Source organism: Pestalotiopsis fici (assembly GCF_000516985.1).
Source record: "Pestalotiopsis fici W106-1 unplaced genomic scaffold PFICI_Scf_2, whole genome shotgun sequence".
Lineage (NCBI taxonomy): Eukaryota > Fungi > Ascomycota > Sordariomycetes > Amphisphaeriales > Sporocadaceae > Pestalotiopsis > Pestalotiopsis fici.
Window position 1 is genome coordinate 2,383,709 of NW_006917092.1, and position 21,270 is coordinate 2,404,978.

The 21,270-nt window shown below is 51.0% G+C and overlaps 8 protein-coding genes across 8 annotated transcripts; 4 read left to right on the forward strand and 4 right to left on the reverse strand.

The window, feature by feature from the left end:
• Nucleotides 1-687: 687 nt before the first annotated feature.
• PFICI_02922 (uncharacterized protein) lies at nucleotides 688-1,388 on the forward strand (the record flags this gene model as incomplete). The annotated part of the gene is made up of 3 exons (XM_007831503.1): nucleotides 688-743; nucleotides 857-914; nucleotides 1,002-1,388. 3 exons carry the CDS (start codon nucleotides 688-690, stop codon nucleotides 1,386-1,388), a joined length of 501 nt encoding a protein of 166 aa, XP_007829694.1.
• Nucleotides 1,389-1,609: 221 nt separating this feature from the next.
• Nucleotides 1,610-2,641, reverse strand: PFICI_02923 (uncharacterized protein; the record flags this gene model as incomplete). Its single annotated transcript, XM_007831504.1, has 2 exons — nucleotides 1,610-2,092; nucleotides 2,159-2,641. The coding sequence occupies 2 exons, from the start codon at nucleotides 2,639-2,641 to the stop codon at nucleotides 1,610-1,612; spliced, it is 966 nt and encodes a 321-aa protein (XP_007829695.1).
• A 1,157-nt stretch (nucleotides 2,642-3,798) lies between these two features.
• PFICI_02924 (uncharacterized protein) lies at nucleotides 3,799-5,605 on the reverse strand (the record flags this gene model as incomplete). The annotated part of the gene is made up of 2 exons (XM_007831505.1): nucleotides 3,799-5,312; nucleotides 5,371-5,605. The coding sequence occupies 2 exons, from the start codon at nucleotides 5,603-5,605 to the stop codon at nucleotides 3,799-3,801; spliced, it is 1,749 nt and encodes a 582-aa protein (XP_007829696.1).
• Nucleotides 5,606-6,534: 929 nt separating this feature from the next.
• Nucleotides 6,535-8,588, reverse strand: PFICI_02925 (uncharacterized protein; the record flags this gene model as incomplete). Its single annotated transcript, XM_007831506.1, has 2 exons — nucleotides 6,535-7,323; nucleotides 7,380-8,588. The coding sequence occupies 2 exons, from the start codon at nucleotides 8,586-8,588 to the stop codon at nucleotides 6,535-6,537; spliced, it is 1,998 nt and encodes a 665-aa protein (XP_007829697.1).
• Nucleotides 8,589-9,939: 1,351 nt separating this feature from the next.
• On the forward strand, nucleotides 9,940-10,637 carry PFICI_02926 (uncharacterized protein; the record flags this gene model as incomplete). The annotated part of the gene is made up of 4 exons (XM_007831507.1): nucleotides 9,940-10,155; nucleotides 10,217-10,268; nucleotides 10,352-10,527; nucleotides 10,593-10,637. 4 exons carry the CDS (start codon nucleotides 9,940-9,942, stop codon nucleotides 10,635-10,637), a joined length of 489 nt encoding a protein of 162 aa, XP_007829698.1.
• A 995-nt stretch (nucleotides 10,638-11,632) lies between these two features.
• PFICI_02927 (uncharacterized protein) lies at nucleotides 11,633-13,054 on the reverse strand (the record flags this gene model as incomplete). Its single annotated transcript, XM_007831508.1, has 1 exon — nucleotides 11,633-13,054. The coding sequence occupies one exon, from the start codon at nucleotides 13,052-13,054 to the stop codon at nucleotides 11,633-11,635; it is 1,422 nt and encodes a 473-aa protein (XP_007829699.1).
• A 1,190-nt stretch (nucleotides 13,055-14,244) lies between these two features.
• Nucleotides 14,245-16,379, forward strand: PFICI_02928 (uncharacterized protein; the record flags this gene model as incomplete). The annotated part of the gene is made up of 4 exons (XM_007831509.1): nucleotides 14,245-14,355; nucleotides 14,418-14,695; nucleotides 14,754-15,031; nucleotides 15,082-16,379. The coding sequence occupies 4 exons, from the start codon at nucleotides 14,245-14,247 to the stop codon at nucleotides 16,377-16,379; spliced, it is 1,965 nt and encodes a 654-aa protein (XP_007829700.1).
• Nucleotides 16,380-19,613: 3,234 nt separating this feature from the next.
• Nucleotides 19,614-20,618, forward strand: PFICI_02929 (Phosphoadenosine phosphosulfate reductase; the record flags this gene model as incomplete). Its single annotated transcript, XM_007831510.1, has 1 exon — nucleotides 19,614-20,618. The coding sequence occupies one exon, from the start codon at nucleotides 19,614-19,616 to the stop codon at nucleotides 20,616-20,618; it is 1,005 nt and encodes a 334-aa protein (XP_007829701.1).
• Nucleotides 20,619-21,270: the final 652 nt, after the last annotated feature.

Consider the following 21,270-nt stretch of genomic DNA (forward strand, 5'->3'; position numbering starts at 1 on the left):
TTCGAACACCAACATCAAAAGAGACTCCAACCAAGTGCCGAGTATTTCTAATTTCGGATGTAATTTCGCAGTAAGTGCTCCTCAATAATTGAAATGCCTTGCTCAGCATCGTGATAACATGTTTGTGAGAATGCAGTGCAGGAGGTGACGGGGCAACAAATTCAAATCCCGCAATAAAAACATGACTTGAGTTGTTCAACACTGATAATTAATGTAAAATTGATATCGAATGGCCAGTATAATATGCTGTACTATCTCGACTTGGGAGAAAAGAAGTGCTGCCCGTTTTACGCGTCTAGTATTGGGTTCGGTCAGCAAATAACGGGGTTTCCACCTCGTCCACGTGTTTTCTTACTTGGAAAAGAACAAGAATAGTGTATTAGATCTATTTCAAATTTTTGGCGCCTGTGATATAATTGCCAAGCAATAAAATTGCAAGCTTACACGAGATATGTATAGACGATAGACGATTTAGCTTCACCGTGCACTGCACCGTGCGGAAATGCGATTCTCTCCACCACCAAACACGGTACGTCATTTTCCGCGCTGCCACCCAAACCTCGGAAATATTCGCAGAGCCGCAGGGAAAGCGCCGCAGCAGCTAGTATCGTTGCAAACCTCCAGCAAACGGCGCATACCTCGCAGCCACCAAAAAAAAGAGTTGATCGCCAATTGACCATCAGCACAATGGGCGCAAACTCCTCCAAGCCGGCCGATGGCCAAGCCTCGCACGTCTGGAAGGCGTACGTATTTCCAATATTTCCCTTTCCCTCCGATTGCCCTCCCGGCGACCCGGTTCATAAACGTACACTCTGAGGGATCAAGCACAATGCTCACCACAGAACCCGACATCTAGTTCCGGACCTTTAGGCGTATCGCACGAGATCGTCGAGTCGCTGCAGGGAAGCACCGAGGTACGCAATCGATAAACCCAGCTCCTAGTGCTACAGTTCAATTGAGGGCCGAAATTCCTAACCAAGCCACTTTATGAAAACCTGCAGACCGATAGATCGCGTGCCCAGACCATCGAGCTCGCCGTCCAGGCCCGCGTCGCCGAGGAGCTGAAGAAGCTGTCCTCGCAGGAGTCGGCCGCCCTGACCGCGGCCCAGAAGAAGGCCCTCGAGTTCACCGAGACCGACGCCCAGAAGGAGGCTGCCAGCAACAGCACGCCGGCAGTGTCCAAGGAGGTCGAGGCCCTCCGCGCGCGCCTCGACAAGCGGAAACAGCTGCGCCAGCTCCCTGAGAGCGTCGAAAAGTCGCGGAGCGAGGTTGTCCAGTGTCTGATTGCCAACGACCGCCGGCCGCTCAACTGCTGGAAGGAGGTTGAGAGCTTCAAGGAGGAGGTCCGGAGGTTGGAGAAGGAGTGGGTTGAAAAGGTCGTGCGATAGATCGTCTGTCATTTTTCTCCCTCAGACGGCATAGAAAAGACCAAAGAGATGCAGGGGAACTTGTGTCCCAAAGAGCAAGAAGTGGACATTGCGTTCCTTCTGTTGTTTTTATGTACGACTACGGTATAGAGGCCTCAAAATGGCCATGTAGACACGGAAATGATTCCTTTGTTCAATTGTTCAACAACGACATTGCAACTTGCAGCATGAATTTCTGGGGGTCATGTCAGATCTGAGTTGAGGGACAAATCTAATGCATCGGCATGGTCAAGATCAGGCTTTCCTGTCTTGGCAGCCTCCATTTCGGCCTTTCGTCGAAGTCCCTCTGCCCTCTTCCTTTCTCTCCGGGTCGCAGCGTCTTCCAATTCTGTACCATCCTTCTTTTTAGGCGGCTGAGAAGCTTCCAGAACCGCCGCTCGAAACCTTTGTATCCTCTTCGTGTTCTCGGCAAACCTCTCATGGCTAATGGCGTGTAGCGTCTGCAGGTATTCAGGCGATACCGTGCATTGTATCTGGTTTCCCTTCTGGATGCCAACCAGTGATTCCAAGCCCAGACCCATGGTTCGGATTGCCACAATGGGAGTGACTGGCTCACCAGCAGGTGCTATCAAATTGAGAGCACCGCTTTCTCTGAAGCCTGCCTGCAGGCCGCATCTCAGGAGAAGCTGTGCATGTTCAGGAGATGCGGTCAGAACATGTAGAATCTAGCAACGAATAATTAGCTCAGGCCCGCAAATTTCTCGAGAAGACCATCTTGCTGTTCATCTTACCATGGGTTCGAATTTGAAATGAATCAGGCGAGTCGAATCCTCAGCGCCCGTCGTCAGCCTCTCCGCCGCCTCGGTACTATTGATGCCAAACACATCTCGCAAATCTTTACCCTGCTCCACCTCTACCGGATCGTGGCTCACGAAAAGCCAATTACCTCCTCCTCCTTTGCCGCCCACACCAGCAACTGTTGCTGTCCGTGCCGAGTCATCCTGACTTGACTCGGTCAGCCCTTCGTCATTGTCCTGGCCTGTAACATCTGCACTCTTTTTGCCCTCCACGAAGACGCTCACGCGCCCCGCACAGCTGCTTGTCGTCACGAATCCTGGCAGTCCATTGATTTCGTCAATCAGATCCCTGATACCCGCATCTACTGAGCCTTTTGGTGATGCATCGGTATACTCTGAGTCTGGAATGGCAAGCTGGTCCAGGATCTTGCCCTTCCTCTGGAGGAAGCTTTGCGGGGGTTGTGGGAGGTTCCGCATCCTGTCTCGATCGTCGCCTGGCCACGCGGATTGAGAAAATTGTACTGTTCCGTCCAATGTGTCAAATACAGACTGGGTTGCTCTAATGGCAGGTCGCAGCAGTTGATTCTATACGATTGTTCAATGCTACAATTTGTGGAGCCGAATGTTGTGCTTCAACATCACGTGATACCCATAGCTCAAACACATGTCCGAATTTGTCTGGGAGTATAGCTTGGTTTTGGTCCATTACAAGTCGAAGTTATCAAACCAACTGACATAAAACCAACACGCATTACTACCTAGTACCTGCTAGCCTGGACAAAACGACAAGGCAACAACTGCAAGCTGCCCTGCAAGAACCCATGTAAATCCGCATTTCACTGCAATTTTGGCCCACGCAAAGCCCGGACGTGGCGCAAAGGCACAAATATGGTCGATGGACAACGACGCACAATCACAGCCCCTGGAAAGTTGTATCTATATCATTCACCGTATGGCTCGGATTGAAGCACTAATTAATTACGTTAATTGCATCATGTAAATACACGAAATGTATTGGATTTCAGGGACCTCACCCGTCCTTCGAAGTTACCTACTTATCAAAATGTCTGTCTTCATTTTCCATCAGTTCTCTGGAAGAGGCAGAGTCTAACATTTCGTGATACTCAATCCACAGATGAGTTACAGATGAGTCACTGGTGGTTGCTGCCTTGCTGCCCAATGCTTGTTCACTGCAGTTTTAACCCTCACGAAGGGGATCGGATTTGCGCCCGGTCACTCATACATAGGTCTTCACTTTCTCGCTAGCGTTGCAGATGACAGACAGCTACCTATACCCGGTCAAGACGATCCGACTTTCACTGCAATTTTAACCCTCACGAAGGGTATCATGGTCTTACTGCTAACTCTCGTATACTAATTATGTATATACTAGGGCCTTCTAGATCAACCTTGGCTTGCCAACATTGCTATTCATGTGCCTGTATCACTTGAATACATTTCTTCACTCCAAATTTCATACTCACCAATGACATCATGGACTGGACAAAAAACAGACGTTAGTCGCTGCTGACTTCATGGCACAATTGGCGAGAAAACTTAAGTCCTCTTTTTCGACAGGAAATATTGTATTATTCTAGATGATACATATGGCGCAGAATCTCTCTACAACTAGACTACCATTCAAGCTTGATACTATCCCACATAAATCCATGCCAGGTCGAATTCCGCGTAATCTGGAACGTAACCTCATTGGCACCCGAGCTCAACAGCCCAGAAGTAAAAGGAAATTCAAAGTACCGCCATTCGCCCGCCGCCGTACCGCTGCGATATAGACACGGATCATTCACCAGACCCTGAGTGGCATTACTAGCCGACCCAGCGCCGCTGGTCAGATTGCCAATCTGAACACCATTGGCAAGGACCGCCGCGCTGGACCCAGAAGAGTAGCCGGCCAGCGACACAATGAGCGTCGCCGTCCGGTTGGTCGGGTATCCCGCGTCGAGATCAAAGGCAATGGTCCAGTTGCCCAGCTTGGTCTGGGCAAAACACCAGTCCGCGGTCGCGCTCTCGCCGACGGTGTAGAGTAGGTCCGCCGGGCACAGGTCGGATAGGGCGTGCTGGTGCGGTGCCCCGCCGTGCGCAAAGCCGTAGCTGTAGCGGTCGAAATCGCCGACCTGGAACAGGGTCTGCTTTTTCGAGATTTGCCACTTTAGGGCGCCGAGATCAGTGGCTCGGTTCTTGGAGACGACGACATTATTTTGGAGGAGCGACGTCGTCACGTCGGCAATGGAGCTGCCGTTGGACCAGGCCTGCAGGCCGTAGGTGCCGACTCGCACGTCGCGGAACTCGAAATAGCCGTGGGCGTCTGCGTAGCCCGTGTAGTAGTACTCGGTGCCCATGTCCAGCGCCGTCTTGTTTGGCGTATTGTCGCCGAGGAACACGGCCGCATTACTGGCCGGACGACCATCCGAGAGCACCAGCTTGCCTCGAACCGAGCCGCGAGTCTGGTAGTCCTCGTCTTCGAACCAAGAGTAGGGCCACGAGGCAAACTCTCTCTTGGCTCGTGCGGCAGCATCTTCCTTGGAGCCATCATTCAGGTACCAAAGCCAGGGTCCCCAGAGCTTTCCGTCGGGAAAGACGTCCGAAGATGACACCATGAAGTGCGTGCCGTGAATCATGTTGAGCTGCACGGCATCACCAGTTGCGGACTCGCGGTGGACCATCAGTTCCTGTTTGAGGTGATTGCCATTATAATAGTCCTTGCCTGCATTGATATACCAGCTGCCAAATTCGTCACCGTAGACACCATAATATGTCTGCGTCCGGATCCAGCTCGTAAAGTCGTACTTGGTTATGTATCCCGAACCATCGGGCTTGAGCCAAGTCTCATCCTGCACTTTCAGATCGGCGAGGTACTCGTCCAGCGGTGGGAGTGCCTCATCTCTGACGTCCGTCTTTCCATTCGGGAAAGTCGTGTTGTCGAGGCGCCAGAGCGTGCGGAACTCGCCCAGCGTTGGTAGGTCATGGTTCACAAAGTACTGGTAAGCACCGGCGAGGCCAGAAAAGATGACCCAGTGAAAGTCGCCTTCAGTGGCTGTGAACTTGACATCGATGTACTTGGAGCCATAGACGTGACCCTCGTTGACAACAGAGGCCGAGGTCCAGTTTAGGTTGCTTGCTGCGCCATCTAGATATTGCATGTTTAGTGGCTGGAGATCATCATTTCGACTTGACGGCAGACTCACTGTAACTGACATAATGTCCGACGGCATCGCCAACACAATCGTGGTCCTTATAGTACAGTTTGGTACCATACGTCTGGCCTTGAGTTACGTTCCATAGCTCATTTCCAATAACCCAGGTCGAATTATCCACTTGTTTGAGAAAAGGACCGACAGTTGGTGGCCTGGAAGGAAGTGTGTAACTGGCTGAGACTGCGCTGACGAACAGACTTGCCAACGAAAGCAAGAAAGCCTTCATGGTGTTGAATTAGTTGCACGTTGGCAGAAACACCACAAGCATAGAATGCGAAAATGTCAAGAGTCTGCACACAACAGTTGCCAACGACCAAGGCTTCCGCTGATCAGCAAGCTGGACCGCATCGTGAGTTATATAGTTGGGGCCATTTTGGGTTTACTCGTCATCAATATTGAGTGACTTCTGAAAGAATACACTCGGACTTGACTGCCCGGGGTAGGAGAGGAAACCCCCGGTACTCATGCAAGATATTCTAACAAGCATATGAAGATCTCGACACATCTTGCAACGACGCCAAATTACCCCAGATCAATTATCCGTGTCTACCAAGAGGCCAAGGTGGTAAGTCACTGCTGTGATATGTGGAAAAAACACCGGGTGGAAGGCTATCAATAAACTATGATATTTGGGGTTTGTGGGGCTCCGCATATTGGATATTGCCAAGCTCGGGGTAATGTAACCCGGCATGGGCGTCAAACAGGCACTGGTATGTCAGCTGCAGGGGGATGCCGAGCTTGTTGATTGCTCATGTACTGGTTGCAGTAGATCCGGCTCGATCTCCGGAGAAACGAGGCATCATTGACGCGAGCTGAATTGGAGATGACGCAAGCTGAGCTGAAAGAAGCACAAATCGACCGGCGGATGGGTGGGTGAATAATCAGACTGAATATACTGTTACAGATGACATTTACGGCAAATTTACACGATTGCTCATGTTATGATTCTTGAGAACAACTCGGATTTGCTTGTATATTAATCCTATGAGAACGCCCCTTTTTGTGGTATTCGACCTCTAACGCTTGGTGTATATGAAATATCGGGGTATAACAAGTAAAGACATTACATAGTAGGGGCGTATTTGGCAGTCGGTATAACTGCTCGACATTATGACAGATATTCATTACGTGGCAGGAGCTCTGTAGCCACTGAGTTCACGCCTGCTGGCTCCTCTCTTGTTCCAAAGCTACAGGGCCCTGAAAGCCAGATGATGACGGCGGCACATCCTGCATCTCCACATCCTGCCCGTGGCTCGAAGCCATGCGTTGACGTTGAACCTTCTGGACTGCGAATCGCTGATCTCCCCTCTCAAAGCGTCCCTTGAACTGGTAGTATGTTGGTGGTCGTGGACGGCAGAGTACAGCCACCCAGTTCTTCAGCATACTTCCTTGAGTAAAGGGTCGGTAGCGATCCTTCTTAAGGAACTTGTGAGAGTTCAAAAATTCGCGAGTGGTTTCTCCACGAGCCATGAGGAATATGTGATAGCCCATGAGGGCAATTGGGTAGATGGAAGAGATGATGCCGTAGATGACCATGGCAAATGGGACCCGAAAGTGGCTGATGGAGGTGCCGACGGAGACGTCCTCCTTCTTTGCATAAATCAAGATCTGGGCCAGGGAGGCACCAAAGAGGTACAGTGCCAAGAGCGAACCAGACGAGACAAAGGTAAAGAAGTAACGGTAGTTGCGACGACCCACGCAATTGTTCAACCACACACAGTGATGGTCCTGGGTTTCTACACAGTTGTCGCAAAGTCGACAGTGATGGGCCCGGGGTGGTCGCCAAAGATTGCAAGTCTTACAATACTTAGTTGGAACTTCCATGGCGGCAGTGCTTGACTCGGCTGATTTGATAAGTGTCCAGTCATTTGTGGGCGGTGCAAGTCTCAGAGGATCCTCGTTCTCAGATGGCGGTGGAAATTGGTGCAAGTTTCGCGGTAAGATCTAGAATATGTTAGGTCAGCCATCTCATCATCCTTTTTGGAAATCATTTTACTCACTCCAGGGTCAGATCCAGAGGCATGGAGAAACGAGGAAATGCAAATGTAGAATATGTACGCGAAGACAATCGGGACGCCCGGAGAGACCTCGTGCCAGAGATATGGCGCCGAGAAGACGAAGAAGAGGACGGCAGGAATCACGACAAACGATGCAGTGGCAATATTGATTGGACGATGCCTGGTGTTTTGAAGTCGGCCGCCAATACAGAAGAACGTATTGCCCTCAAAGTACTCGTGATTTTTTCCGTGGTTTGGCGCCTTGCTCTTGATGGACTTGTTCTGCGCTGATGTCGAAGCAGTAGCCATCGGGGTCAACTGCGGACTGGATGCACCAGAGGAGAGCTTTTCAGCACCGGGCATGCTGCGGTTCGTTGGGTTGCCAGCCGAATCCCCCTTGGAAATGAACAAGCTGGATCTGAAGGAGCGAGGAGACTTCATTGGAACTGAGGTATTGGCGCCACTCTTGTTTTGAGCCTTATTAACATCAATACTGAGGTCGGGGCCTTCGGGTTTCTTTCGTTGCAAGGGCCGCACGCTGTCGGTCAGACTGCCAGCCGTATTACCATGGGTAGGACTCGTGTTAGCAGTGATCCTGTCATAAGTCTCCTGCTCAGTCATTTCAGTGCCTCTAGAAGGCGGCGGCTCGAGGTCGGCATCATCGACGGGTTCCCGCGCAATACGATGGACTGGACTGGATGACATGGAATCTCGTTGCTGCGCAACATGGCCTGCGGCAACTTCGTCCATGGTCCCATGCTGCTGACTCGTGGTGGCAGGCCTCGATGCGCCACGTTGCGCTTGTAGCTTCTGCGAGCTCATCGGATGAAAGAAGGCATGGGATGTGAGTGACGGGACGTGGCTTCGGCTGGCGGCGCTAGGTGGTCTCCCAGACACGGAACCGGAAATGCTTCCACTCAGGCTACCTCTCTGCACCCCTCGTCGCAGTGGTGTCGATTGTGACCATGCGCCTCTCGAGGAAGACAAGCCAGTCTTTGCAGTTCCGGGTCGCGACTCGGTCGCCAAGTAACTCCGTCTTTGGGCATTGCTGACACTCGATGTCTGTCTCTCGTCGAAGGCATCTCCATCTTCAGAGGCAATGTCGGTCATCCTCGACGATATGATGCTGGGCGGGCCGGCAGGAAATTGTGGACGCGGGAGGTCGCTGTCGTCCGGGGTGATCGGCTCGCCTTCTGATTTGCTGGTAGCCATGGCGGTTTCGCAAGAACGTATTTTCTCTTGGTGGCTAGATTTACAGTTGTCTACAAGCCCTATGCATGCCAATCACGTCGAAATTAAGGTGGGAAAGGTCTCTAATTGACAAGAGGTCGAAAGTTAAATAAATGGACTGCCCCACGGATGAGCCGCAGCGGCAGGAGGGAAAAGAAAAGTTGAGATGTCGGCTGTCGATGGTACAAGGAGTGAGAATGTCCGCGAGTACCTGGGCCGAGATGCGATTGTTGAAAATGTTGTCGGAATTGGTGACTTTGTCGTTGGAATCGGGACGGGCGGGCGAAGGAATGAAGGAAGGGTTTCGTTTTGGAGAGATGAGAAATGGATGTGTCGTATCGTATCGGTTCGGTCGTAGAGTGAGTGAGTGAATGAGTGAGAGTGTGCGTATGATGTTCGCAGGTCAATGAGTGTATCGGCGTTTCTTTTTTAGTTCAATCTGCACAGCAGAGACACTAATTGGGGGGGGAACGGCCGGAGATGCGATGGTGAATGCGAAAGGTGGACGTTGAGACAAGGAGCGGCAGAGATCAAGAGCGCATTTGCTCACAGGCAAACGAAGGCGCAGAGTCTGGATCAAAAGACCCCCCAAGAGGTTGCAGGACGTTGCATGCAAAAGGTCGTCGCCTAGGCCAGGAGTCTCGTAGGAGCACGGGCTCTTTAATTTCCAAGCATCGCGTTTCTTGCAGACCGGGGGTGCCGCTTGGCTGTGCTGTAATTGGACGATCGCCTTTTTGAGATATGGATGGATATCTTGCATGGATTTGTTGCTATCACGCTGTCTGCAATGGAAAATGCGGGTTGTCTACGGCTTGCAAGGAAAATATCGAGAAAAGTCAGATCGAGATGATTGAGGCTGTTCACGATTGTGCGACCAGAGTTGCAACACCTTTTGCCTGCTCTCAGTCAAATCAATCGGCAGATGAAGGTGATGACGGCCGACCAGGCCAGTACCTCGTACGACCCGCCACTAATGCTGCCTACCCGAGCACGGGCCCTCGCATCATGCTGCTTTGGGTTACCGGTTTTTGTGGCTCACTGCCAGATCGATGCACTTTTGAATCAATGTGGAGCAATGTGATTTCTGTGGCTGATATCAGGACATGTGGCTCATCAACGACGTAGATTGTGGCTGACACTTCTTTCTGCCTGGATGCCTGAGCCAAGGGGATAATTGACCAATGGCGTGCGTTCCGTCTCTTGTTCGGCCCAGCCTTGGGGGAGAGCTCTAGCATTTTAGTGCAGCCAATTCAATCAATCATACGACAACCTCGAAAAGCACCTCAATCTTGCCCTTCCAAAGAGCAACGACTTATACATACACATCGACGCCATGGCCTCCATGATTGCCCGCCGCGCCGCTCTCTCGAGCAAGGCCTTCTCCAGCAGAACCTTCACCACCTCTGCCCGCCGCATGGCCACCGACCCTGCCCTCAAGGACGAGACCAAGCGCAACCCCGAGCTTTACGTGCGTCATATCCCGATCTTGCACGCAATCGCCTCCGATGCGCCCAACGAGCAGCAGGTTGCGCAAAATTGGGCGGAGGCGGTGTCGCGATGATACGGGTCACTATGATCAGAAAGTGCTGACTGTGATGGCAAAATAATAGATTCTGGGAGGTGTCATGGTCCTCGCTCTCGGTGGTGCCGGTCTCTACTTTGGTTAGTTTCCTGCTCCAAGGCGGTATTTCACCATCCGTCGCAGCGGCAATCGGAACGTTTTACTCATTTTTCTATGTTGTCAGGCCGCACTCCTACCAAGTCCACATCCGAGCAGTCCGTCGGCATTGCCGGTATGCCCTGGGAGAGCGGCTCCGAGGGCAAGTACACGTACCACCCCGGTGGTGACACCAGCGTCCAGCCCAAGGATGCTCCCAGCGCTATCAACGTTGTTGTCATTCCCGATGTCAACCTCCCCAAGGTATGAAAGCTTTATCTAAAAGCATGTCGAAATTAGAAAGCAATTGACTAACAGACAAAAATTAGCACCTGCACGAGAAGTACAACAAATGGGGCAAGGACGGCTACTAGAGTGTGATAAAAAGGTATAGATGTGCAAACATTGGGAGCAGCGGTTGTGAGACTAAACTAGACGGCATGAGAATTCATTCCATTTGTACATAACCAACAATCAAGGCATTTCGATCAATTCTGGAGTTCACATACGCCCGCACAGATCTCACCACGCTCACTACCAATGAGAGCAGATATTACATTTCACAAATAGAGATTCAGATCGTGGCGTACGGTTTGGACGATGGAGTCGACTCGGCCAGCACGAGCTATAGACTTCAAGACGCCAGTGGTCACAAAATTTGAGATCTTTGGCAACATGTTAGACAGGACTATTCGGTACGGAAACAGGAAAATACGGAGCCAGAAGTCGATACGAAACTACCCACATGATAATTACTGCCATCGTTGGGAATCTCCAGATACATCCTAACCATTGGCTAAGAAACTGAATTAGTGTGTTGTGCTTGTTTACTCGGATATAGTCTGAATGCTGACCTGGCAGTGCTCACTCCGTCATAGACAATGAACGACTTCTTGGTGAGAGATGACATCACCGTAAATACATACAGATATCTGCCAATGAAGTCATGGTTATGACTCGTGTCCCACGGCCATCTCCCACTTCAGTAAATAAAAGTATATCAGATACTCTACCATTGCAAGTGGATTAGATAGCGTGGCACGCACAATAGGCATATACATCGGGACAGGTATTGATCAGGTCGGAATTGCCCGTGTCCTTACCGGACCTATCATGGAGACCTACGGCTTTCTGAGGACCTTGCTGGCCGAGTCATCACGGCGTAAGCATTATATAATGGCCAATCGAGCTTGTCTCTAGCGACTTTCTTCACAGTCTGGTATAGAATAAAGGTGCCGTCCAATTTCACGAGTTTGCAGATCTACCTGGCCGTCTACGAAGCACCTCTGGTCTCCCTTTAAAAGAACTGAATCGTCTGTATCTTTCAACAAGACGTCTACTTCCATCATGGGGTGCTTATAACCTACATCTAAGCAATAAGAAGACCAATTTCCTCGCTGGTGAAGCCAAAAAGGTAGAGCAGGTCAACAAGCGTCTCGCCATTGAGCCTTGCGCTCGCCTCCATCTGCACACGAGGCTTTGCGTTCCACGCAACTCCCAGTCCAGCCGTGGCCAGCATCGACAAGTCATTAGCGCCGTCACCGACAGCGACTGTCTGCTCGAGTGCAATGCCCTCCTTACCGGCAATCTCAATAAGAAGCTCCTTCTTCCTCTCCCTTCCCACGATGGCGCCCTTGACCTCACCGGTGAACTTGCCAGCATCGTCAATAACAACCTCGTTGGCATGAGCATAGTCAATGCCAAGCTGCTTGGCCAACCAAGAGGTCAGTGGCAGGAAACCACCAGAAACTACAGCCGTCTTGATGCCCAACTTCTTGAATGCCCTGAGCAGCTGGGGGACGCCCTTGGTCACATCCAGGACGGGGTGCAACTGTTCAAAGACGCTTTCAGGAAGACCCTTGAGAAGTGCCACACGCTCCTTGAAGGCGGCTTCGAACTCCAACTCTCCCAACATGGCACGGTGCGTAATATCAGCAATCTTATCTGCCAAGTCTGCAGGTTCCTTGATTGTCGCAGCCATCAGATCAATGACCTCTTGGGTAATGAGCGTCGAGTCCATGTCGAACACTACGAGCCGGGGATGTCTCCTCCAGATCGTGTCCCGCTGAAGAGCCACGTCAATGTTCCATTCCCGCTCAAATCGGTAAATCAGCTCATGCTTCCGGAGATCTGACAAGGGCAGATAGTCGAGCGAGGGCGCAGGAGAGAGCGTAAGCTCGACAATATTCGGGTGCTCGGGATCGTCAAGGCAACGGTGGGATGAGTTAATTTCCGTGACTCCTGGAGGAAGCGGGAATGTCGACATCAGGTGCAGGAATGATGTAATGCACAGCGGCGAGATATACGAGCCATAGAGGTTATCAAGGGATTCAGGCTCAGCTGCCGCCGCAGGAGGCTCGAGAGGAAACGTCTCAATGTTGGTCGTAGGTGCAAAGTTTGCCGGAATGTCCGAGTTGGAGGCCGACTGACGCGGCAGCTGTGGTGCCGCACTGGCAGCGCGCGGGTTCTTTGCCTTGTAGGTGAGCGTCGCAATCAAGCGGTTGCTCTTCTCGCCCTTGACGGGAGCACAGTTCGGGTGTGCATATTCATGGCTACCACCGTCTACTATACGAGGAGGGTCGTCCTTGGAAGGCACACCGTTGAAAGGGCTAAAGGCCTTGGGCGGCGTCAAGCTCGTGTTGTTCAAATCTTCAACGACGGTATCGATGCCAAAGTGGCTCTCGGGCTTGTTGGGTCCTCGCAACTGCTGGTTGTCCTGCAAATAGGAGCTGCTTCGCATGCTACCCAATTGCGGTCGCGTGGTAGTTGCTTTGGCGGGGCTGTCGGCCATGTTGGGCGGGGTGGGACAAAGTTTCTGTCTGGCGGGAGGGGGGGTATATGGAGGAGAATAAAAAAACGAGAGAAGAAGAAGAATGAATACTTCTGTTGCCTAGGTAGAAATGAAAAGCCCGCGACGACCTTTGCGGCGGATCCCTCGTGAAAGGCAGGAGACAAAAACCTGAAGTGAGGTGAGGAGACGACTCACTGCGAGACGTTGTCTCTCTCTGCTCTCTCTCTCGCTCTGTCTGCCAAAGGTGGGTTTGCGCAACGGCCGGGCTAATCGCGAAGGAGAGTGCTCGCTCAGTGGGCAAAACGAGGCTGAGAGGAAAGTGCGTCACCTCCACTTCTCAGGTCATTCGTCAAAGGATCGTCAGGGATCCGGCCAGTTGGAGGTTAGCGCGCGTCTTTTTCGGAATATCAGCCGAACCCGACGCCACGTAACCACCAACGGTGACAGCCATCCTAATCAAATTCCCTCTGACCGCATGCGACGCTGGCACGTCCAGGCCCACACGGAATATATGCTCCGTCACGATAACCTCATATCGAGGACTCCTTATAGTCTATCGATAAGTCGACGTTATTGGACAGTATACCATGTAGTGTACACTCTTACGATAGCCCACATCTACCAACGTCAGCCTTGACCGATCCGGGAAAGACATAACCTAAATTGTCTAGTTGGTTTCAGAGCATGACGCCTGGCTGTCAAGGTTGTCTTTTGCATTTCCATTTGCGATAGATGCACGTGGCCTTGGTCATGTCTGCCACGACTATATAAATCAAGCTATGCTGCCCTCAAATCTCAGCATTGTGCCTCGCCCTATATGCCATTATTGATGGAACTCGTAGGGCATTATCTCGAGTATTCATAGTCTCACGGACTGCAATAATTGGGCTGTGCAGGCCGTGGTGTTGATTGAAGGCAGAATCACCCCAGAGGCTTGGTTTTTGACCAATAATTCACCCATGCCCAGCACTGCCCTTCGAGGAGTAGCGACCAATCATGTGCTCTCCGGTCGTTGTAAGCATGCAGGTAATGCGTCGCAGTCACGCAAGGCTTCGCACAGCCTCGAGCCACCTTGGGTGTAAACTTGGACGCCCGACGTTCCCCCCTTTCGCCGGCCAACTTTGATATTGCCTTGCTCAATCCGCAAATCTCGAGAAAAACAGCAGTGACACATCCCATGACACGACAGCATGGCAGAACTCCTAGGTGTTGTTGCCAGTGCGATCACCGTGGCCGAGGTTGCCGCAAAAGCCGGCGGCGCCATTCCGAAGCTCAAGGCTCTGTGGGACGAGATTCAGAACGTCCCTGAAACCATTGAGGACCTCTTGAGGCAGATCGAAATCCTCGACCTTTGGTCTGGGAGATGGAGAACGAGCTCAACGTTTACCGCGCATCCGTAATCAACCCCATCTTGCTCAATGATGGTGCCATGCGCAAGAGCACACAGTACTGCCGCGAGTCGTTGCAGAGCCTATCCCATCTTGTGGATGATATGAGCGTCCAGATACAAAATCAAAAGAAGTTGAGACGCGGGCTGGCCAAGGCAAAGATTGTCCTAAAGAAGCATGTTCTCGTGGATCTCGAAGCTCGGTTGCGTAAAGCTCTGGCGTTGCTGTCCCTTGCACAACAAAGTTACATGATGTGGGTCGTCCCTATCATGGAATCGACCGCGTGTTTCTCACCAATCTTCATACTCTAGGTCAATAATGAAGCTTCAACCACACATCATTGTGAGCCAGTTGACGGCACAGAGCCAAAGACCGGAACAAGTCTTGTTGAATGCGGGCTCACTTATGAACGACAACTGTGAAGCTGCAGAAGAAGTTCCAGATTTCGTTGTTCATTCAGACTATGGAGGCTCATCGCATAGTATAATCAAACAAGAATATAATTATTCGAGTTGGGCCCGACGCTTCGGTCCCGTTGCAGTCGCATGGCAATTATCGGAAAGAACATTCTTGGGTAATCACAGCACCAGTGAGTCTCGGCCACGGTATTAACAAGAGACTTGGCTCACAACAGTATAGATTACTCTCTTCGCGTCCAGTTGCCATCGTGGCTACTGAAGACATCTTGGGAGGTACAGCTTTCAAGAGGCCTTGGCGGTCCCAGTATTGGACTCAGGGCTTGGCGAACTGTCCCTGCATACTCTCCAGCCTTCGAAGCTGTCGATAGCGGCGACGTCAAAGGTCTCATAGGCTTACTAGACACGAGACAGGCGACGCTCTTTGACAGAGATCCAGATGGATATACACTTCTTCATGTAGGAGATACTGTCTACCATATGCCGGCGATCATTAGTATTAACAATTCGCAGGAAGCATTTCGGAGTTCAGGACTAGAATGCGTACGGTTATTGGAAGATTCCGGGCTCAGTGTCTATGAAACAGACAATTTTGACAGAACACCACTCACAGCTTTAACTTACGGTGAATGGAACATCCCAAGAACTACGCAGGTTAAGGAACGAATCTCGGCGTGGCACGGGACGTTTCAGTCTAACAACGTCCTGGACGGAGATGATTACGACTACTGGGACGGATACAGTGCCATGATTCTGAAGGACTGCAGCGATGACACACTCGAAAACCTTTTGCGCCATAATAATGACGCCCAGAATACAATACTTGACAGTATTCACTGGCCAATGTTTCTCTTTTTGCAGTGGCCGTATCGTTCTGCAGTACCTTCCAGCACCTATGCATTTGTTTCCAGAAATGAGACAATACTCAAGTATATGCTTGACGATGAAATCGTCGGTAACCTCGCATACGCGATCGGGGACAGGTCATGGCCCCTATCAGAGTCCGAAAAAGCAGACTGGGGGGACATTTTGAAGGCGGTTTTGGGTGATGAATCGTTCGATCAGGCTTGGTTGCATTCTACTACTGTCTGTTGGGAGGAAGCCACAGATGATCGTCCATTCAACATGCAATGGCCCTGGAGTGACGCGACACCACTAGTATCTCTACTCCAGGGCTATTGCATCAGGCACGACTTGCAACGAGGCAAGTCCAAGCATGCTGGGCTGGCCAATGCTCTACACTTCTGGTTGCAACTACTGCAACAGAACAAAGTTGACCTGATCGACTATGGGCTCAAGGAACGCCAAATGATTCAACAGAACCGGCCAGAAATAGGCACATATCAGGCCTTTTCCCGCACATACGGTGTTCCGGAGAGGTTACTGGATATACGATATGGACCTAATCCGCAAGACTGGTATTTGATATGGGATTTGGATGTTGAGCAGATGGCGGGCCAGTTTTGGACCTCTTTGAGAGAACCCGAGTTTGCTATGCCTGGTGGATGGGTAGACGACTGAGCAGACTCATACATGTACGACCATGCAGTGGACCGTACTTGTTTCTATCGTGGAATACAAAATCGAGGTTCAGTTTCAACCTGCCTTTGAGTCAGCTTATTGTTGTGCACATGGCGTCTTTTATCGTCGTTAGGTTGGCGTAGGCTGCTAGTATATTTTCCTAGATCGCATATCAATGCGAAAGGGACTTCAAGGCCGTTATCAATGGATACAAGTAATGAATATGTCCGATGAGAATGTTTCATTTCGATTTATATATACCGTCGACAGTAGGAACGTAGTAGGCAGCGGAAGGCGACACCATGAATAAACGGGAATGGAATGAAGCGTCACTAAATTATGCAAACATTTTAATTGTGCACAATTATCCCACATATGATATAATAATATATTTGTAGGGGTATTATCAGTGGAATTTGGAAGGTGGTTTGGATTGTGTGTCCTTGAGCAGCACGTATTATCTGCAGTGAATTGCGAAATGTAATTTGGACTATTTCATATTGGAGTCTCCTGTGGGAGAGGTCGTCAGTCGTCTGGTCGTCGGCAACTCGTCCCCAGAAACCAGGGTATCGGGGTGCGGCTGAAGTGGATATCGGAGGCGGGAAACCCTGGCTGTCGGTCTGCGGCTCACCCTGCAGGCACCGGCTGGCCTCTGTTGGTGGTTTTCTTTTCAGCGCTCAACCACTATTTTTCAGCAGCACCACGGACACCACACTCGATAAAAACCGGGACCCGGTTTCTGCGTTGCGCAAAACCGTTCGAATGGGACAATAAATGGAGCCTTACGGGATTTTAGTGTCAATCACGCAATCGTCCCTGTCAAAGACGTGATTTTTTTCTTCTGCTTTCTTTGGGGCCCCTCTGCAACTACCAGTGACCTGGGAGGGGTGTGCGTGGAGTCGTGGACAACTTTATGACCGCCGGATGCTGAATTCGGCGGATTCTGCATATGGACAAGTAATGCAACGTTTTATTAATCGAATGCTGACGGGGTTCGTGTGTTTGATTCTGATTATACATCAAATATATCGAGCAGGAGGACATTTGAAAAGATAACGAAGCGAAACTTGCTAAGCCCATTGCTGAGTGATCATGGCCAAGGAGACCACAACGACCTAAAATCTCGGCAAGAGCAGGTAAGTGATCACGAGGCGTTAATCAGGGGCTTGGCCTGCAATGGCGACAGAGTGGACGTGAAAGGCATCATAGAGTCTAAAATACCAGTAATACAGTCTTTCATGGATGATGTCTGGAGCATGTTTCCAGAAACACATCACATAACAGTAGCACTACCACCTTGATCTGTAGTCGAGTGGCATGGCTGATTACAAGCGGTGAACTCTAAAACGGCAATTTCATGGGAAGTCCGTATGTCTGTCTGCCTTTTGCCTTGCCAGCTCTTTTAATCATAGACCTGAGTGTCAACCATCAATCAAGATTCAACCAATGCAGCAGCATAAACAAAATTGATCTTGATTATGATACTCAGAACCCAATTGTGTTGCTATGGAGTCTTTGGAATAAGGACGCCCCGCCGCTTCGGTACCGCGCACCGCGGGAGTCTATCTTTCAAAAGGGCCCCATCGCCTTGGCTCCGGTTACTATCACGATGGAGACATCAGGGAGTAGCTTGGCTGGCATATCTATCTCCCTGGGCTAAAGATGCCTTGCAGTTAAGAAACGTCTCGTGCGTGTTGCCTAGTACATGCGAACATTCCCTGGCGACACGTTGTCCCCTAAACCCGCCCAACCTGCGTATATGGTGTAAACTCCGAGGCAAAGCCCGTATATGTTTTCTTCTAGTATCTATACATTATCTGTTGCTTTTACGCTTTCTGACATCATGCCGTTGTTCACAGGAGCTTTGGGCATACATGTAAAAGCCGATTCATGAGGGACTAGGGCGATCTAGGCAGCGCTCTTCTGGCTTCGAGTCTTTTAGGTTGGCGGGAACAAGTGTGCGATTTACAGAGAGAGACGTTTAAAGTGGATCTATTTTTTTTTCGAGAGGCAAAACTCCATCTAATACTTTACTTTGTATGGATCTTCAACAAGATAATCTGAGACCTAGGGAAAACGTCTGACCGTCAACCACGTACACAGCATAACGCAGGTGGTACAAGTATTACTCGGGCCAAAAAATACAAGGCCGCGCATACAAAGATAACGATGGGGTAATATTTGTATTTCTTCATCCAGTGAATACTGACAAGACAAATTGAATAGAAAGGTACCATGTATTTGATGATTGATCATTGACGAGTGAATGCATATAACCCCTGCCTCCAGCTCAGGTTATGCGGAAGCCGTCATGGAATGCCCAAGGTTCGGTACTCGGGGCGGCTCAGATCTAAGAAAGAATTTCTCAGCCACTGGCCAATGAGAAGAGTCCGTCAGATCGCGAATAGCTTAGCGCGGATGTCGTGATTGCCTCTAAGTCTCAGAGGAGCATCATTTCTCTTTGTCCCATAGCCAACAGACGGAGGCTGGACCGCAAATCGCAGACTCTTGTCGCCTGGAACATGGACTTTCGATTCCGTATTGCCGTGCCCGCAAAAAGGTAGAGGTACAAACTCACGCCCTTGCTCGGTAAGCAAGAGAGAGAGAAATAGAGAAAAGGACCAAGAAACGGTCGAATTTATGCAGGTTTTATTCTATACCTTTCTGGTAAAAATACGCTGATGGAAAAGCACGTAATCAAGCCAAAGCCTTAAATTTTTCTTCTTTCCACCCCCTCCCCCTTCCGAAGAACTGGACAGTCCACTTACAAAGCAAGGAGGGCCGAATGAGGATACGGAGGAATTACATAGCACTTCTTCCCCATCCCCTACCCTACTACTACTACTACTACTACTACAAGCCCATGTGCATGTCCAGGGCTATTATCATACCGCCCTGCCTAGTTAGTAGATGTACCTCGACCTTACCCATCCGAAAGCCACCAGTCCGGCCTCTCTTAATCACAACCACTCCCTCTTCTAAACCTTTCCCCGGATTATTCTTCCTCAGTCACAAGTCTTCTTCTTCTTCCATACCTATACCTCCCCCGGCACAAACGTCATCACTATTCAACATACCCTGACTTGTCAGAACTCGCAAACACCTGAAGCAGTAGTGGACTCCGCCAAGCACAGATCACAGACGCCCGCCTCTCCTCAACTACAAGACCTCTCGCGCGGGGCAATCCTCAACTTGACAACCACCCCTCAACTCCTACAACAACACAATAACACAATGGAGTCCACAAACATGTCGTCCTACACATCGTCGCCGCAAGTGAGACCAGTCGACGCCAAGGCGCAACCAGCCAACGAGGTCGAGTCAGGCTACGGCTCGGCCGCATCGTCGGTCGCCGGTTCGACGGGTGAGCTGCCCTTGGTCACCATGACCCCGCCTCACCTCAACTTCCTCAATGAGCAGCTCGAGAGGCTGTCGCCCCTGGAGCGCCTCCGCCTCGTCAGACTCATCTTCCCCAACCTGTACCAGACCACCGCCTTTGGCCTGAGCGGACTTGTCACCATTGACATGCTGGCCAAGATCCAGGCCGAGGACCCCCAAGGCCCCGCTATTGACCTGGTCTTCCTCGACACTCTGTACCACTTCCAGGAGACCCTCGACCTGGTCGAGCGCGTCAAGGACAAGTACAACGTCAAGGTCCACACCTTCAAGCCCAATGGCACCAACACCACTGCCGAGTTTGAGGAGCAATACGGCGAGAAGCTGTACGAGGTCGCATCCGAGCTGTACGACTACATTGCCAAGGTCGAGCCTCAGCAGCGCGCCTACGCCGACCTCCACGTTGCCGCCGTCCTCACGGGACGCCGCCGGTCGCAAGGCGGACAGCGCGACAAGATCCCCGTCCTCGAGGTGGAGGAGGAGACGGGCATCGTCAAGATCAACCCCCTGGTCGACTGGTCGTTTAAGCAGGTCAAGGCCTACATCGACGAGCACCAGGTCCCTTACAATATCCTTCTCGACAAGGGCTACAAGTCGGTGGGCGACTGGCACTCGACCAGCCCCGTCGCCGAGGGCGAGGACGAGCGTGCCGGCCGCTGGAAGGGTCAGGCTAAGACCGAGTGCGGCATCCACAACAAGAAGTCTCGCTACGCCCTCTTCCTTGAGGAGCAGGCACGCAAGGAGCAGCTCGAGGCACGCAAGGGTCAGGAGGAGCTGACGGCAGCTCTCGAGAAGGTCGAGCTGGAGCAAAAGTCAGAGGCGCCGGTCGAGGCCTCGGCATAGAGAGTCGCGCGGGCATATAGAGAAAAAGAGCATCAAGGGTCAAGATCGGCGTTTATTCCTGGGAGGCATCGACTATCAATCATGATTGGGATGGAGGTCTGTTTTTGTTTGTTGAAAGATACTCAAGTCGGTTCGGTCGGCGACGGCGTTACGGTGTTCAAACATATTCGAATTGCATAAAAGGCGCGCGTTTTGCGTACATCACGATGTGGTTCTGAGCTATCTATAGATAATTAGCATATCATCAAAAGCAAAAAGAAACTCGTAAAATTAATCAACTGGTCCCTTTTTGCTCTATGTGACATACCATTTGTCCTGGCATATCAGACAAAGCCATCGAGCGTATCAGAGAGGGCGTGGTCATCGCGAAGCAAGCAGGTCCAGGTCGTTCGGCACTAGTCAAGGACGACCACAGATACCCCCCAGCCATCATGGCCAGAGGATGACGGGCTTGAAAGAAGTGTCGAGGCCATTGTGAAGAGCTTCTCGAGACGTTGGAACAATGCAGAGCCGCAACTGCACTCTAACCCAAAAACGTGGTAATGGCCCGGTCGTGAGGAGGGGGAAAGCAACTTGCAGCTCCAAAAGAGTTGTGATTGGCTGCTTTTGATTCCTTGGTGGGGTCCCTGGCGTCGATCACCAACTTCCCATT